The sequence below is a fragment of the Osmerus mordax genome, chromosome 24, assembly GCF_038355195.1.
Source record: "Osmerus mordax isolate fOsmMor3 chromosome 24, fOsmMor3.pri, whole genome shotgun sequence".
Lineage (NCBI taxonomy): Eukaryota > Metazoa > Chordata > Actinopteri > Osmeriformes > Osmeridae > Osmerus > Osmerus mordax.
In genome coordinates, this window is record NC_090073.1 from 6,051,071 (window position 1) to 6,068,739 (window position 17,669).

At 44.0% G+C, this 17,669-nt stretch overlaps 3 protein-coding genes across 3 annotated transcripts; 2 read left to right on the plus strand and 1 right to left on the minus strand.

The window, feature by feature from the left end:
* Positions 1-28: 28 nt before the first annotated feature.
* On the minus strand, positions 29-8,410 carry LOC136932814 (coiled-coil domain-containing protein 158-like). The gene is made up of 23 exons (XM_067228081.1): positions 8,346-8,410; positions 8,066-8,223; positions 7,765-7,961; positions 7,535-7,644; positions 7,078-7,405; positions 6,917-6,993; positions 6,662-6,772; positions 6,375-6,489; positions 6,148-6,240; positions 5,620-5,817; positions 4,861-5,208; positions 4,439-4,607; positions 3,835-3,987; positions 3,541-3,653; positions 3,048-3,206; positions 2,802-2,894; positions 2,560-2,682; positions 2,098-2,267; positions 1,756-1,788; positions 1,502-1,578; positions 1,219-1,374; positions 639-743; positions 29-338 (listed from the first exon to the last, which is right to left on the minus strand). The coding sequence occupies exons 1-23, from the start codon at positions 8,408-8,410 to the stop codon at positions 262-264; spliced, it is 3,228 nt and encodes a 1,075-aa protein (XP_067084182.1). The 3' UTR covers positions 29-261.
* A 666-nt stretch (positions 8,411-9,076) lies between these two features.
* Positions 9,077-12,554, plus strand: LOC136932761 (cyclin-G2-like). The gene is made up of 8 exons (XM_067228008.1): positions 9,077-9,246; positions 9,928-10,048; positions 10,157-10,294; positions 10,411-10,661; positions 10,768-10,846; positions 10,942-11,040; positions 11,177-11,379; positions 11,820-12,554. The coding sequence occupies exons 2-8, from the start codon at positions 9,929-9,931 to the stop codon at positions 11,932-11,934; spliced, it is 1,005 nt and encodes a 334-aa protein (XP_067084109.1). The 5' UTR covers positions 9,077-9,246; position 9,928; the 3' UTR covers positions 11,935-12,554.
* A 388-nt stretch (positions 12,555-12,942) lies between these two features.
* On the plus strand, positions 12,943-16,046 carry LOC136932835 (alpha-N-acetylneuraminate alpha-2,8-sialyltransferase ST8SIA3-like). Its single transcript, XM_067228118.1, has 4 exons — positions 12,943-13,206; positions 13,646-13,768; positions 13,854-14,411; positions 14,599-16,046. Exons 1-4 carry the CDS (start codon positions 13,049-13,051, stop codon positions 14,879-14,881), a joined length of 1,122 nt encoding a protein of 373 aa, XP_067084219.1. The 5' UTR covers positions 12,943-13,048; the 3' UTR covers positions 14,882-16,046.
* The last annotated feature ends 1,623 nt before the right edge of the window (positions 16,047-17,669 follow it).

The window sequence follows — 17,669 nt, forward strand, 5'->3', positions numbered from 1 at the left end:
AGCAGTCTATGGTTTTAATTTCATTTCCTTTGTGTTTATTTTTTTTTATCATGGCACCTGTATGTACATGTACAGACCGCTTATCTTAACTAAATTTATTTCATTATTCACAGGCTGCAACAGAAGCACATTTGTCATAAATAGGGCCACTTTTTTTGCTGTCTGCCTTAATGATGATAGTGGAAAAAGATAACTGACCACAACAGTACTTTTTTATTTGAAATATACGTTTAAGTTCATCACAGAAGCAGACATTCAGTGCTATGATTGTTGTCGTCTTTCTTTGTCCTTGGTCCTCCTCATCCTCCTGTCCTGAACTTTAATCATGGAGGACATCTCTGTGGAGGAAGAAGCAAACAACACAGATTTTAATATTAACCATGTTTGATGACCTTGAAGAATAAAGTTTATAGCATACACAATAACACTACAAGGGTAGCGGTAAACAGGTCATTCTACAACAAAAGGAGAACAGTCATAACAGGAAACTTGTTAGAATTATCTGTGGTACTGGCAACATTCCAACAGGAAATACAAATGTATTCCCACACAAAATACACATTTTCCTTGAAAAGAGTTGTTGCCAAAAACAAAATAAAACATGGCGTGCAACAACAGTCTGCACATCACTTACGCACCTTGGTTCTGTATTTGCAAGTCCTCCACCTTGGTTTGGAGATTCTCCAGTTTTCCGTGCAAACCCTTGCACGCATGACTGGTCAGGTCAGCGTGCGAGCTGGCCACTAAACAAACGAAAGATGTAGCTGACTCACTCTGAGTAAGCAGTTCAGTTTGCTGATAAAAGGTGGTGAACCTACACTAATCCATAGGTGTATAGATGGTGGTTGTCTGTGCAAATATCATCGGCAGGATGGTAATATTGATGCGTCAAATTTGTTTAAAGAACCTGAAAACTGACTGAAATGTGGATTGACTTTGAGGATGAAGCAAATTACATGCAGTGTATCTTCCAGGGAGAATCCTTTATAATTTAAATTGAATACTGTGACCCCCTCATATATTTTGTTATAAAAGGGTCTGTAATCAAGCTGTGTTCCAAATTCCCCCTTGTGGAAACCAAATTCCCACCCATCCGATTTGTTCCGGAGCCAAGCCCGGTATCTTCCTTTCCAAAAAATGTCCTGGAATGGATGAAAACACGTCCCTGTCAGTCAGAGAAGTGTTTACAGATAGTGTATGACTAATAGATGTGTTTACCTTCGAGAGGCCCCACAGCTGGGCTCCTCTGTGAGCGAGACGCGTTACTGGGCTCTGAGGTGAGTAGGGAGTGAACGGGGGACATGCGGCCAGGTAACACGGCCTGAGGGGAGGTGGTGTAGCTCGGCAGAGATGTCGTGTGAAACACCTTGGGGCCTGTGGGACAGCGAAACAACATCCCGAATGGAGACGGGGGTGTTGTCAGAAAATCGAATGAGTGACAGGAAAGACCAGGAAAACGGAGGGAAGGTTTTGTCGTATTTGGAGGCAACGCAGGACTCACTTTCTCTCGACAAGGTGCGGCTTACATTTCTTTCATTTCGCTCATCCACATCAGGTGTCTGAGGGGGATACAGCTCACTGCACACAACACACACGTACAGACAACATGCCTAAGATGTTCATGTATTGTGCAAAGCATGCTCACTTACAGAGCTAATTCTGGTTGCCTGGAGACCTGCATTACAGTCTAGGCATTCAGACCTACTGTAAAGGCTCATGTGTCTCGTGGTCAGAAGGTCACTTTGATCTACTTACATGGTCTCCTTGGTCCCTTTGGTCACCTCATTGCTGAAGGGATAGAAATGTAATTACATAAGAAGATATTGCATTCCATAAGTGCAGTCAATATTCATAAAACGGTACAACCTGGTGTATGTGCAGGGAAATGGATGTAAAAAAAAAATGACCAGCACAATCCTTCTGTACTGTTCATGTTCAGTACATGTTCACCCCATCATTCAGAGACACAACAAGTTGTGGTTTAGGGCACACCCTACTGCAACTTAAGGGTAAAACGTCACGCCCAGTAGAATCACATGAGGTTAGTTTGCAAGCTCTACTGCCCAGGTCGTGGGATCCAGCCCCAAGCAGACTCACAGTGTGGCCCCAGCGAGCACCCTGTCTGGAGCAGACCGTCTTCTGTGGAGGCGGCTGCTGTGGCTGGTGGTGGCGTGTGGTCTGTGGTTCTCAAAAATGACACCTTGGAGCTCCTCGACTAGAGACCTCAGCTCCAGAGTAGGGTTTTCCTCAAGCATCGGCGGCCCCAACTGGAGGAGAAGCCAGAGCCATGTTATACAAGCACTTTCCTACTGCTGTCCTGGGCGGTTGCTATTATACCTTATCGCGCGTGTTTTATTTACTATCGTAACTCGACAAAGATGTATTCGCATCTTCCGCTGTGAACTTCAACCGTCTGTAAAACGCAGATGTCAAAGGGTGACGCATACGATCTCAGATTGCCAGAGGAATGCTATCGCAGGGTGTGTTTCCACGTTGAGGGGAAAAGCCCAGCAGATGTGCTGCTGAATGGGTCTTTTCACAGCCCAGTAAGCCCTTCACCTCTGGAGGGCCTCTGGCGCACTGTGGGGCGGTGCAGGGTAGAGCAGCCACACCTGCTGCACTGCTGAGGGACTCCCTCTGGACCCTACAGCCTGGGGGTCTCCGGTTCTGGCCCTGCAGCTCCTGGAGAAAACATGATGAACATGATCTCGTGTTTCAATGCCTCGTTCTTTAAGTATGCAACCAGACACATGTAATAAGAAGAATCCTGTCCTTTCTCTGGACAACAATCCCCTCCCTACCTTCAGATCCAGAGCATGCTGTAGCTTCAGACGCATGAACTGCTGCTCCTGCGTCTGGAGGTGGTCTTGGCAGTCAACGAAGCTCTCAGACATCTAAGGAGCAAGGTGAATAAAAAGGTGAACGGTAATTTCTCTTTAAACTTTACATATCTCGCCCACAATAGCTAAGCTGTTGTCATACTGAGCGAATAACGAGATAACGAAATAACGAGCGAAACTCGATAGGATCGAGAGAGGTGGCGCCACCTTGTGGAGGGCCGTTTCCAGTTTGGCGACTTTCTCACGAAGCTCCCTCTCCAGGCGTCGCAGGGCCTCCACCTCCGCCTGCAGACGCCTCTTCTCCTCCCCGACGGAGGCCAGCTCCTGGACCTGACGCCTGCTCTCCAGGCTCTGGTGGCGCTTCTCCTGAAACCCAGAAGCAGAGAACATGGTGGCGCAGAAATCGGCATGGCCGTCGGGGTCCATTTGACTTCTGAATTCATATCACTTTCTTCATACTGAAGGAGAATCGAGTGTCCAGGTATCGTAACCCTGTGTGCACAGTTACAGAATAGACAGGAGGCCAAATCCCTTCAGTCGCAGAGTTGAGAACAGTACAGCACTGATGTCTCATCCAAAACAAAGAGAAGAACCAATTTGGTGGCCTGACCGTGCTAACCCCCCGGCCTTCTTCATGCACTCAGGAAGCTAGGACAAAAACAGGATCAAGGACAGGAAGAAGGAGATACGGAGGTTTTACATGACTCAGTCTCTCCAACGTCTCCTCCAGTAGCTGGATCCTCCCGTGGAGAGAGTCCACCTGCTCCCGCTTGGCAGTCACCTGCTCCTGCATTCCCATGGCAACCCTCATTCCTGGAACAGAGAAGACGGTTTCAAAGACATCGCCCTTTTGCACCCGGTGGACCCGAAGGCCGTCTTCACCTCCACCGATGAGCCCCCCCATGTACAAACACACACATCGCTTCTTTCCTCTAAACAAACACGGGGACTCTCCCCTCGGCTGGGTGTTTCTTGGAAGTGTGCGGGGGCTGACCGTGGCCGTCCGCTCCCTCCAGAGCCCTCAGAGAGCCCCTGGCCCGGTCCAGCTCCGCTCTGGCGCTCTGCAGCTGGGAGCTCAGCTTCACCGCCACGCCCTCGTGCTCCTCGACAGTACTGCTGAGAAGCCGCTTCAACTCCTCCTGCTCCTCTGGAGTACACGCACACACACACACACACACACACACACATAGACACCGTGCACACACAACGAAACAGACACACACAAAGTCAGAGTTTGAAGGATATGGGTAGAACACACCCTTTAATGTTTTTCTGCAACTGAGCAGAAAGCCATCGGGTGGAAGTTAGAGGGGGCCTTAGGGTAGCGGTAATGAAGACCACTGTGTCTAATAACGAAAAGCCCTCCATTCACGGCATGTTGTGAAACTAACAGGGGACGACCTTTCTTTGGGAAACCATTAACAGCCTAGTATGTGTTCTAGGAAATCATAAGACCCCGTGAAAAAGCCACGAGTAGTTTGTTTTCCTAATTTCGAAACGTCAATGACCAACTGGCATCCCCCGGATAGACAGACTTGGTTTCATCCACGGAGCGCACGAGTAGACGGATGGATTGCTCACACGGTGGTGTTGCGTACCTGTGAGGCTGAGCAGTTGAGTGGACTGCGCCTCCAGTGTAGCGGTCAGCTGCTGTTTGGCCTGCGTCAGCTCCGCGACCCAGCGGCTCTGCTGCGACAGGCCTTTCTGCTGCTTACGGCACTTCTGCTCCAGCCCGGACAGCCTCGCATCGCGCTGATCCAACTCCGTCTGCGGGGGGGGGGGGGGGGGGGGGGCAACCAGTTCAGCTATGAGATGATGCCCTAAAAGCAAAAACCTTCAACATACAGAATGCTTACGATTTCAGAAGTGACTTTCAAGTGACTTCTGCTTATCCCCCCCAAAAAATAATAACAGCAACATTTAAAATATGCTTTTTGAGAGTCTCGCGTGGTCTTGTGAAGTTTCGACTGAACTCTACGACAGAGGTCGTCGCCGCCACGACCGCTTAACGGACCAACACCTTAAGCTGCTTGATCTCCAGCTTGCGCTCGCTGAGCTGCTGGTCGAGTCGGCCCCTCTCCTCCAGCTCCCGCCTGAGCGCCTCCGTCTCGGCCCCCAGCTCCTCGCAGCGTCCCCGGGCCTCCTCCAGCCTGGCCCCGGCCCGCCGGGCCTCCTGCTGCCTCCGCTGCAGCTCCTCCTCCAGGAGGGCCTGCCGCCGCTGGCCCTCGGCCTCCCGCGCCCCCGCCAGGCCCTGCAGGCTCAGCGCTTCGGCCTGCCCGCACCGCACCTGCCGCCGGGCCCTCTCCAGCTCCGCCCGCACGGCGCCCAGCTCCTGCTGGAGCCGCTGCTGCTGCTTGTCCCCACACAGCTGCGAAACCATGGAGATGGTGGGGAGGGGTTAAACGTTTGACACCTTACATGGTGAGCAACAGCAAAAAACCTCCCGGAGGGCATTTTCGGAAGAGCTAATTAATCCTCAGTATGCAAATGAATCCCTGAAGTTGAACTTCTCAAAAATAATTATGAGAGGGGCGCCCCTGGTGGCACACCGGGTAGAGTGAGCACCATCTGGGCTGAGCCCCTCACGCTGCAGCCAGGGTTCGGCTCCAAACCCTGCTTGTTTGCCCCCCTCTCTCCCTCCCCTACATTTCCTGTCTACCTCTATCTTAACATTTTTTTTTTTACAATTATAAGGGAAGAGTAGTTCGAGGCCTATATTAAGCACACCGGCGGCAGAACTCAAATCTGGAGTAGCAACTGTGTGAGGCCCCAGGCACACCTGAGCTTCCTTCTGAACCAGGCAGTCCTGTTGGAGGGCGCCCACCAGGCCATGCAGCTCCAGCGCCCCCAGGCTCCTCTGCCCCAGCTCCCTCTGGAGCCGGTCGATGGTCTCCCTGTGGGCCCTGTCCTGCTCCGACAGCCGACCGCTGCGCTCCTTCTCCTGAGACAGCTCCCCGCGGGCCCGTTCCAGCGCCGACTGGACCAGGAGATATCACAGAACAACACCCGTCTGTCAGTCATCTCTAAACTGGAGTCTCCCCACTTCATCTGAAGGTTCATTAGATGACTGATCCGTAAAAACGTGCACATTCAAATACAGAATGCTTTGCTGTGCTGTGGACTGGTCTGCCTGGTCTGGGAGCACATGTCCATCCTTCATTTCCTGTACTTTCATGTTTTGTATGTTGCTTTGGATAAAAGTGTTCTGCTACCTGAACGAAATGCAATGTACTGAAAAGAGACCAGGCAACACACCCAGAAGACTGGGTGTGTTGGATTGAGGTGTTACTGTGGGGTGGAGCTGCACCTCCTGCTCCTGTAGAAGGGAAAGGTCTCTCCCTCTCTGGGCTTCCTCCGCCTGAGACTGGCTCTGGGCCAGCAGCTTCTCCAAACACCCCACCTAGCACAAACACTGTTAGACAAACCCGACAGCAAAACAAAACCTTAATTCAACGTTGTCTTTTTCAATGACCTGAGGAAGGTGTTTCTAAAGATTTGTCTGCATTACAACATACAGAATAACTGAGTTTATACCTTCTCTGCATGAACCCTCTGGGCATCTTGCTGGTCTGAGTGAAGGATGGTAAGAGCGTACTCCAGGTCACTGACCTGATTCTTGTGGATCAGGGCCTGGCTTTCTGCCTGCTTTCTGGTCAGTGAATGAAAAAATACAGTAACTGTGAACTAAAATAATAACCATTCCTGGAACAGACATCTAGCAGTCTTGAGCTCAAACTGAACCTAATTTTGTAATGAAACGTTTTTGTATGGAAAATGTCTAGTAGGGTGTGTATGGGCATGGTTAAGTGTTTTCTTCTCACTGTAACAGATTCAACTGGACACGTAAATTGGAGGCACTGCTCATAGAGCTGCTCAATTTCTCAGTCAGTATCGCCACCTTCTGGTCATGACTGGTAATGAGCTGCTCCATTCTGTGAAAAAGCAAGGTTAGCCATTGTTGACAAAAATAATATTGACTCTTGGAACCCTAAATGTAAGTGTAAATGTGTAATCAATTCATATTTTGCTACCCAAAACTATCAATACACACAGTCAAAATATCCAATCATAGCTACCTCTCTTGTTGCTCCATGACATTCACCTCTTCTGTCCCCTGGCATTGCTCTTGCAGAGATCCAAGCCGCTCCTCTGCCTTACATACAATGAGTCTGTTCATTCAAGACTGCAAAGTCTTGAAATCACATGATACACCACAACATGACCATGTCTCTCTCACCTGCAGTAGTCTTTCTCGCAGTTTGTTGTTCTCCTGTTCGAAGTTCTGCAGCACTCGCTCCACCGCCGCCGCCAGCGAGTCTTGACCCCTGCCGGCCACATCCTTGCCGATGCCAGAGGTGTTGCCGAGCCGTTTCTCATAAACCGACAGTGTACAGTACACCTTGTCAACGGCTTGATCCATAGACTTGGCTTTCATGCTTAAGTCCTTGGCCTCCTCCTCAGCCTCTAAAAGCCTCTGATCTCCACATGGATTGGTGGCTTGTAGCTCTACGATTGTCGCCTGCAAGCTCCCCATCTGGCTTGTGTGTTTCCGAGACTCTTTCGTCCTAGAGAGAGGGCACAAAGCACATGCAGAACGATGGCGTGCAAACCTGTGCACCAAGTAAAAGGAAAGCCATGTCCTATCATGTCGCCCCACGGCGAATGGGGCACAGCGAGAGTTCAACATGAGCTACCGTAGATCAGCCATGGCATCTTTCTCCATCTGGACCTCCAGCAGCTTAGTCTGCAGTTTGATGATGGCTTGTCGGAAAGAGAAGTTCTGCCGTTCATGTTGTTCGTGTGTCTGTAGGATCAGATTGATGCAGATATATTCAAGTGGGAACGCATACAAAAGGATTGAGTTGAGAAAGAACGTTCTACATGATATAGAAAACAATACTTGATCGATATTGAAAATGGGCACCTCACTAAGTTGCTTCTGGAGATCAGAAACCTGCTGAGAATAGTCAGCTATTGCATTCTCCAACACATCCTTCCCAGGGAAGGGGACATTGTGAGGGGCCACATCCAGGTGCAGACCATCCAGGCCATAGGGTAGAGCCTGGATCACAGACTGACGGCAGGATGATGGAACATCAGAACTGTCTTCCGATGACCCATCTGTAACCATAATAATAACAACAGAACAAGTTTCTTTCATCATGTGACATATTGTGAACATGTACTGTGAATGAGGCTTGAGTCATCATTGAATTTACACTTACCCATAACTAACATGGGTGTGTAACTGAGTTGAGAGGCTGTGTTGTTGGTGCTGTGGGTAGTAAACATGTATCCTATCCTCTCCATAGTTCGTTTTGTTGCGTTTTCCACCTCTACTTGTAGCCGCTGGGTCTCTTTAGTTTGTTTTTCGAGCTCTTCACTGCAAAGCCAAAAAGCACATTATCTAAACTAAATACACACGTGATTGGTCCAAGTTTGTTTGATTTATAATTGTTTAATGTATGTAGAGTATGATGTTTGTAAGCCAAAATAAAGGATTACCTAAACGTATCCAGATTGGTGAATGTTTTTGGGAGATCGTCGTCCATGTTATTTGTGTCATTCATAACTGTAAGCTAATTGAAATGCAAATGGTTACAAAGTCAACCATAATCATTTTTATTTAAAAAAAATACACAAACACGTGTGACAATGTGATGACAGTTTACCTTAGATTACTGACTAAAGTACATTCAATTGTGCCTTAGTACTACAGTCAGTACTGTAGCTGTCTACTGTACTGTACATTACCTTAGCTCCGCTGGTCCCTCAGTACCTGCGGTTAAGTAATAGCTAGCTGTAGTAATTACATATAAAAAAAATAGCCTCATGAACATTTTGAGTCAATGCAGTAGGGTACATTGCTGACTCGAATCGAATTTTGAGGTCGAAACGCCATCCTTGTTGAAAATGACTCGCTAGATAAGTAGCTCTAGTGCTAGCCCAAGTGTCTACAGTACTCGGACAAACTCCAGTTGATGCACCAGTAGTTAATACAAAGCCCTACCAAGTCACCATGGAAACAGTATCGTTATAGCACTGCTCAGACCTACTGCTATCCAGCCTACTCTTCTGTAAACGTAATTGGCCCCTGCTAGCTAAATACGCGAAAGTAGCGATAGAAGTTAGCAAAGTAGCCAACTATTTAGTCTTTAAACATTTTTAAACCGCACCGCCGTTGGATTGGTGCACTAGTGCATGATGGTCCTTGTAGTTTATAGCCAGTTAGTCCTAGTTGAAAGGGGTTGACCGTCGTCGAATCATTTACTCGTCAACAGCCAATGAAGTATTAATCTATCCTTGTTTGTAGATTATAAAGGAGCCACTGTGAAATGGATATTTGAAGATTTGTTGCAGCTCTACCTGATTCTGCAGCATCGTCTCTGTTGAGGCATTTGACAAGGTAAAAAGAAAGGTTTTCGCATCCACACAATGCTACAGTAGTGCTAGCGAGCTAGCTTAACAATTGCAGGTAATATTGGCTGAATAAGATTGCTAACAACAAGAAGTTGAATTGTTTTAAGGTTTCGTTTTCAACTACACACATTCCATAACTACGTTATGTAACATTTTGTTTTCATTATGATAGCCCAGATTTCATTATGAAGTTTGAGGGATGACCTATATTCAGGGTCTCCAAATCTGAACTCCTCCCTCGGGCAGTGACTAGATAGAGTAGTATAAAGGTTCTTATATATCTTACAAAATAATTGTACAGGTTATTGTGAAAAGCCCCTAGAAGTTTTCAAGCATAAACTAATAATTTTATAGAGCATAAGGATTACATTGTATTTACATTCTTGAACTTTAATGGTGTAGTGCTGCTGAACAATAAAATAATGGTTTGAAAATGAATACTAAATGTGGTTATACGTAAGATATTAATGCACACTGTGTTCTCCTAAAACTCAAATACATATTGTTCTAGCTTGCTTTTGTTAGCTAACATGATATTTGACACCTTGCTAACGTGATCATATGGGGAGGAGCAAGGGCAGTCTTATGTGCTGCCACTCTAGGAGGGAAACAGTTTCAATCTTTGTTTCCTTTTGGAACTATACACAAACAAGACAATGTTTTTCAGGATGAGGGATCTTCACAGACTGGACAGTAGGCTCTTGAAAGAGCTAATGTCAAATTATGCCTTGGAGTCAAACTTTCTGCCCAGGGAGGCGGGGCTGAGGGTCATCGAGTCTGCTGCAGAGGTATGCTAACTGACACACTGACCCACATACAAAACTATGTGAGGTATTCTTCATCTCGATTGATAATGTTAAGTCTTACTCCTAACTAGGCTAATTCTTAATTTTCAGACTCAAATGATGGTGTCAGCAAAGTGCAGAGATGCAAAAGTTGAGGACCTGTGGAGTCTGACCAGTTTCTTTGGCTACAGCACCCAGACCTTTGTTCAGGCGGTCAATATTCTGGATCGTTTCCTAGCTATTATGAAGGTGTGTTTTAAACTTTTTTGGTGTTGTTGGTATGATATTAGTACTGTTATTAAGTATTGCGAATGATTTTAAGTGCTATTACTTTGAATTACTTATCACACTATTATAATGAATAGGTACAACCAAAGCACCTAGCTTGTATTGGAGTATGCTGCCTCCATATTGCAACCAAGATGGTGGAGGAGGAATGCAACATCTCACCTCCTCAAGAACTCATCCGCATCAGCCAAAGCAAGTTCACAGTCTCTGACCTCACCCGGATGGAGAAGATAATTTCCGAGAAACTCAATTCTGAGCTGAAAGCCGTCACGCCATTAACCTTTTTAAACTTGTACCACGCTGCCCTTGTATCCCTTACATCAGCAAGGTGAGTGTTATATCCCATTGGATCTTTTTATATTCATGGAAGTGTACTGGAAAGATTGATTTGTTGATGAGCACTGAGGTCACATGAGGAATCTTTTCCTTTTAAGGGAGGACGTCCCAAGACTTGGGAAACTGGAAGCCCAGCTAAAAGCCTGCTTATGCCAGCTTGTGTTCTCTAAAGCAAAAGTAAGCATTGGTCTTAGGCAGGCCCCATTTTATAATATGGAGAAATTCTGACTGTGAAGTCTCATCATCTGCGATTGTTATTTTTTAATTTGCAGCCCTCGGTGCTGGCACTGTCTCTTGTTGCTCAGGAGTTTGATGCCTTTCAATCCACTGCCATGTTGAAAATTGTCCACCAACTTCAAAAGCAGCTTAAGGTATGTTTTAAATGTCCTTTTGCCCCATTTCAAAACCAGCACCACCTGATAGGGTGGTGACAGATGTGACAACACTGCTCTATTTCTGTCCTCTCCACTTGTCAGCTGTCTCAGATGTTTCTTGTTTCTTCCACAGATTAGTGAAAGCGAACTTCACTATTGGAGGGTGCTGGTGGCCAAGTGCATGACTAAATACAGCTCAGGTGAATGTAACAAACCAGACAGCAAAAAGCTTGTGTGGATTGTGTCCAGACGAACGGCACAGAATTTGAACGCCAATCGTGTCAGTGTCCCTGAACTTCCGACTATTCCTGAGGTGAACTGGGATGAGAGTGAAAGGTAAGTCAAGGGTGGGGGGAAAGGTTTAACTCAGTGGTAAGAGCATTTGACTGTATATCAAGAAGTTGCAGGTTCAAATTCCACTCTGTCTGTCGCTTTGGATAAAAGAGTGCTGAATGGATATATTATTTTATTATTATTAAACGGACAAAAGCACATCATCCTTGCATTATTGCTTGTCTCTGACGGACTCGGCCCTTTGTTATTGCAGCAGAAAGAAGCAAATGACTCTTCACAAACACATTTTACAGATTCAAAAGAATAATGCACAACTCCTTTACTCTGCATGTGTACATATCAGACGCATACTAGTCACTGGTGGTTCTTGAGAACAAAGGTTCACTAACAGAATTAAGGGGGAGACAGCAGAGTAGTGGACTGATACAGGATCTGTTGCGAGTGTTGCTGACCAGTGTCTCTTCTCCCCTGTGTATATCCAGTGAGGATTCATTTGAGGACATGAGCAGTGAGGAGGAGAGTTTGTGTGGCTCTCCTGGCAGTGATGCGGATGGTTTCTTTTTCCCCTCCGGCCTTCGCTATAAGGGCAGAAAGTGATACCTCTCTTACCCCCCAAACCTACTATGGAAGTTTTTGAACTACGTGTGTAGAAAGGTTTTCTCTGCCTGTGTCTGTAATTGTAACCGTTTCTTGCCATAAGATATGTATTCTTGTGATACTTGGCAGCAGGCCCAACCAAGTGCCTGTGTTCAGTTGTGTTTGGTTTAACCTTTTGTTATGTTTTTTGATTTAAAAAATTGCAATGCCTTGGCAGCTGACTAGTAATAACATACGTTTAAATCTTTTTGAATTTGTCAATCCATGTCCAAACTTGACACATTCCTGATGTCAAAAAAGCTCAATCATTTTGTTCTAGGGTCCCAATCTCAGCTATACCCTCTTACAGAATGTTACTGGTTTTATGGTTTTGTACTCACTACAGTGTTATCACATGTAATATGTAATGCCTATATCAACATATTGTAACATTTGAGATTATAGTTTGAAACGATGGCTTGTATGAAAGTATGTGAATGTGATTGTGATTTCGTTTTTTTGTTTTGACAGAATATTCACTTACAAATATTTATTTTCAAAAATCTACAAAAAAATGTTTGTGAATAAACCGGCCTATTGTATACAACTATAGTTACAACTGAAATATAAACTGAAAATAACTGACTGTAAATAAATACTAATGCTATTTATAAATCGCCGGTGTCTCTTTTTTTAAATAAAATGTGTACTATTTTATTAACCAACCAAACAAAGATTTAGAGAAGCTATACGATTGATGTTGGATTCCATTTTGGCACAGCATTTGAATGACCGCGCGCGAAACCCTATTGTTCGTTAGCCAATGCAATGCTGCTGATAACATCCATCTCCTTTATTAATCTGGCTACCTAGAAAGGAATTGCAGTTAAGCGTGAAGGCAGGGTAGGGTAGGGCAGGGATGAGAGCGGGCGAAGACGCATCACCAATGTTGTCGACTGCCAGTGCCAAATCAACCGCAGCGCAACCTCCAGCCCACTCGGCGCCCATCTTACAATACAAAATATGATATTTTCTGTCCTCATATCAACATTTCTACACGACATTTTTTTATTTATGTAGGCTAGTGAAGGAAGGTATATTTTCATGGCTGTGTAAGGAATGAAAACGTTCCAAGATGGTCCGCATCGCAAACGCTCTGGGTTTGGTTATATTCAGCGTCGCTCTTCTCATTTTATCCTTAATAAGTTATGTTTCCATACGAAAGGACAGCTTTTTCACTTCTTCTAAATATGATATGGGGGGTCCAAGAATAATGTTCCACGCAGGATTTCGGTGAGTAAGCAACGCAAACCTTACATTTATGCATCTGTGGTTAATATGGGTAGACTAGACGCACAAAACACCGACATAGCCAGAAAAACGTTTATTCATGTCACGGGTGACATTTCAGCGCAATCTTTATTTTGCTTGTCAACAGCTGGCTTTAAAAGTGCTACGTGCACTCATCTGCAGTAGAGAACCTGGCCTTATAGCCTAGAAATAATAATCAAGCAAACACCACGACAGGATATTTTCAAAGATATGGATATTTTTCTAATTGAATGCTAAAGGATTAGCCTCGATTAAAGGGGAAATCCGGAGATTTTTGTTATTCCAACCTTGTTGATTCAATTTCAAGACAACTGTCCAAGGTGCTGAGATTGATTATATCGATTACGTTGCTGCCTTATGCGAATTCCCATGTAGCCTACAACTATATTGTTGTTTTCAGGTCTCAATTCGCCATGAATTTCTTAGACCCCTCTTTCATTCCACTGACTAATGCACTGAATGAGGAGCTTCAAGGGAAACCATCCAAATGGAAATTCAACAGAACAGCTTTCTATCAACAAAGGTAAGTTAATTAAGTTAAAATGAGGTTCATTTGTCTCAAAAATCAAATATAAAATCTGCAATATTGTATGTTGGTTGTTTTTTAGGAAAGAAATCTACAATTTCATTGATGTGGCCAACAATTTCTCACTGACCAAGAATGGTGTGCGTGTGGGTCAACTGATGCACTTTGACTACTCCAGCCACAAGTATGTCTTCTCCATAAGCAACAACTTTAAATCCTTGCTTCCTGAAACCTCGCCCATCCTGAACAAGCACTACAATGTGTGTGCTGTGGTGGGCAACAGTGGCATCCTCACAGGCAGCCATTGTGGGTCAGAGATTGACAAAGCCGACTTCATCTTCCGCTGCAACTTTGCCCCTACGGAGGTCTTCTACAAGGATGTTGGCCGAAAGACCAACATGACGACCTTTAACCCCAGCATTCTTGAGCACTACTACAACAACCTGCTGACCATCCAGGACCGCAACAACTTCTTCCTCAACTTGAAGAAGCTGGAGGGAGCGATTTTGTGGATCCCTGCTTTCTTCCTTCACACCTCAGCAACAGTCACCAGGACACTAGTTGATTTCTTTGTGGAGCACAAAGGTCAACTGAAGATTGAGCTGGCCTGGCCGGGCAACATAATGCAGGATGTCAACAAGTGAGTATGGGGTGGACATGTAATAATTCATAGTTCAAATTCAGCCTTAAGTCAAGATTGTTCCATTTCTGATCCCCAGGCAATACTGAAATATTTTCATTACCGATTACAAATGGCTTCTCTAATGTCCTCTGCCTCTCGCCCTGTTTTTCTTCTACCACTGGCTACGTCTTCCGTTCTCCCGCAGATACTGGAAAACGAAGAACCTTTCGCCGAAGCGACTGAGCACGGGGATCCTTATGTACACGCTGGCCTCCGCCATGTGCGAGGAGATCCATCTTTACGGCTTCTGGCCATTCGGTTGGGACCCCAACACAGGCAAGGATCTGCCCTACCATTACTACGACAAGAAAGGGACCAAGTTCACCACCAAGTGGCAGGAGACCCACCAACTGCCCAGTGAGTTCAAACTGCTCTACAAGATGCATGGGGAAGGTGTGACCAGGATGAGTCTGTCACACTGCACCTAGACATTCCCACATGGCCTGCTGTCAAGCTAGTCATTTGTTAGAGGGGGGCTTCATGGAGGCTGAACCCGATTTGGCCTCAGCTTGTTATATTTTCCGACACAGAATTAGACCGTGCATGATTAGTATGACAACGTTTTCATTCTAGTAACACACTCTCCTATCACCTGCAGCGCATGTGGACTTTCGAGGTTTGTCTTTGTAATTCACACCAAGGTGTAAGGGTGGTTTAGGGACTTGGGGGTAACATTCCAGCTTTAAGGGATTGTTGTGCTGTTTCCTATGTACCATGGGTGAGTTAAATATATTATACTATGTATCACGCTACCACATAAAGTGTTGTTTTAATGTGTTGTTATCACCTTGCTATCAATCATATTGCATTGCTATCATGACTGGGGCTGAACAGAATAAGTCTTCTTAAACAAGGGATGTGGATGGAAAAACGCTCAGAAACTCCAAAATGATTTTCATTAATGATGGGGCAAAAATTGTAAAAGGCTATTAATCCTGGCCTTATTTCAAGGGAATTTTAATAGTTACTTTGACATCACTGCCTAATCTCAGGGATGGAGTTAGAACAGTGTTTTTTCTAATTAGATGCCAGTCCATCATTGGAGGCACAAACACTATATTTTTCTGACCTTTTTACCACCTAGCTACAACCCAAGGTGCCATTGGTTTCTGGGTCTAAAATACTGGTCTGGATGCTAGCAGTTGTTTACAATACTATCCCAAAGGTGTAAGGCAGTTACTAGTCTGAGAGGGTAGTTACTATCTAAAATCTTTTTTTTTTTAAGTCTTCAAATCTAGATTAAGAATTTACATTCCAACAAAAATCCATTTATTGATCACATTTCAGTACATTATAATACTTCGAGTAAAACATTAGAAAGAACATTTGAAAAAGTATTGCAGAAAAACATTCTGTCCAAAATTTCTTTTTTTACCTTTATTTAGCCAGGCAGGTCAAATATAATATATCAAAAAAGTCCTACATCTCAATTCTTGATAAAGCAAGAAAGGAAAGTGTATATTGTAATAATAATGAGGGTACATTCTACCACATTCTTTTGCCATTAATGTATAGTTCTATGTTCTTTTTGCCATGAACCAAAAATAACAAATCTTCTTAAATCCTGAATTATTACCCTGAAGACACTGTAGTTCTGAAGCAATTAAAAAACAGATCAACGCAGATAAAGGTTCCATCTATCACATATAGGCTTGTATCACTTTAAATAGTATTACATACCAATCTGAAAAAGTTGCATCTTGTACAAAGAGCATGATACACCATTTGAATGAAATTGCACGTAAGAGACTAACAAAAATGTATGGCTAGTTTTATACAACCTTTTTGGAAGGATATGTTTCAAGGATATAACTTTTCTTTTTTGTTATTATTTGTATTTACACTGGTATTTTCAATAAACTGTCAGCTTCAAAAACTTTATATAAGAAGAGTTTTAAAGTGCAAGAAAATCTGAATCACTGGGACCAAACTAATCTTTGTTTCACCTTTCTGACAAATAAATAAGTAATATAACTTTATTTTTATAACTCTTTATTACTCTTCTCAACAAAAGTATTTTTTCTCCATCTAGGTGTCATGTCAGGCTGAGCTTGTTAGCATGCTGTGAATGGATCTGTAGAAAGACTTGGCTGAAAAACAATGATAGGCACATGATAGTCCCATGACTCACCGCACATGCTCAGACTGGGCATACTGGCTTAGGGGCCACACCTGCCCATAGTTGGGGGCCAGTTTCTCTACAGTGTACACCTCATGCACAAGACTTAGTGTTGCCTTAACGGGTTTACTTTGTCATTGTAGTTATGTTTATAAATCTTCCCATTTCTTCCTCACGTCTCACATAAACAGGTTGCCCTGACTACAATGTAATACTGATGTGACACTAGGTTAAGTCATTCAAAATCTTCCACTGATTTTTGATTGATTTCACTCATAGAATGTTTCTTTATTAAATACACCAAAGATAACCCATTTAGACAAAACTTGTTATAGAAACGGACTTGATGAAGTGACTTGGGATGTAGGATGTAACAGGATAATGTAACAGGCAGTGTCCAGCATGAAGTCAGCTATTTCATTTATGCTATATACTTTGAATATTTTTGAATGTTTTGTCAAATGATGTCTTCACACATCTGAAACTGGGATTTCTTGAGTGGTACAATACAGAACCTTGCCCTTTCAGTCTCACTGAAAATCAGAGTTCTGGGGTTGAATAATGAATGCTCTTTGTGCCTCCATATATGTCCTATCATAACAAACTTTCACCTTTTGTTCAATAACCAAAAACTTCAAATAGAACGATGGGGATGTCTCTCTCTGTCTCTCTCTCTCATAAATAAGTATTGTTCTGAAAAGGATCAAATGTAAATTATTGTTTGTGTGAGTGTGTGTGTGTGTGTGAGAGTGTATGTGTGTGTGTGTTCAACAAGAACGGTATTAGCTACTTCCTGACTGTAATTTTGTTAAGTCATTTTGATTTACAGTACTGTATGTGCATGCATGTGTTTATTTAGGGTAAGAACAAACACAGTCAACTATATACTGACAGTAACTTTATTCAAAATTCTGTTTCAGCATTTCAATTTATAGCATTTACTCTCGGAATGTTCGTATGTAAGAACAATTGATTTTTCACATATACTTAAATAAGTATTTAAGTATATAGATATTACAAGTTAATTCATGGTCTTGAAACTTTTTTCTTACTTTACCTACTCTATGTGCATGACAATTAAGTTCCATAAATAATCA

Excerpts from the sequence above, each read along its gene's own strand:
- LOC136932814 (XM_067228081.1), bottom strand. The coding sequence starts at position 8,410 with ATGAATGACACAAATAACATGGACGACGATCTCCCAAAAACATTCACC. Across the intron at positions 7,962-8,065 it reads CACACCCATGTTAGTTATGG|ATGGGTCATCGGAAGACAGT; the intron begins GTAAGTGTAAAT and ends TTATGGTTACAG. Across the intron at positions 3,654-3,834 it reads GGAGGGAGCGGACGGCCACG|GAATGAGGGTTGCCATGGGA; the intron begins GTCAGCCCCCGC and ends TCTCTGTTCCAG.
- LOC136932835 (XM_067228118.1), top strand. The coding sequence starts at position 13,049 with ATGGTCCGCATCGCAAACGCTCTGGGTTTGGTTATATTCAGCGTCGCT. Across the intron at positions 13,769-13,853 it reads ACAGCTTTCTATCAACAAAG|GAAAGAAATCTACAATTTCA; the intron begins GTAAGTTAATTA and ends GTTGTTTTTTAG. Across the intron at positions 14,412-14,598 it reads ATAATGCAGGATGTCAACAA|ATACTGGAAAACGAAGAACC; the intron begins GTGAGTATGGGG and ends GTTCTCCCGCAG.
- LOC136932761 (XM_067228008.1), top strand. The coding sequence starts at position 9,929 with ATGAGGGATCTTCACAGACTGGACAGTAGGCTCTTGAAAGAGCTAATG. Across the intron at positions 10,049-10,156 it reads TCATCGAGTCTGCTGCAGAG|ACTCAAATGATGGTGTCAGC; the intron begins GTATGCTAACTG and ends CTTAATTTTCAG. Across the intron at positions 10,847-10,941 it reads TTGTGTTCTCTAAAGCAAAA|CCCTCGGTGCTGGCACTGTC; the intron begins GTAAGCATTGGT and ends TTTAATTTGCAG.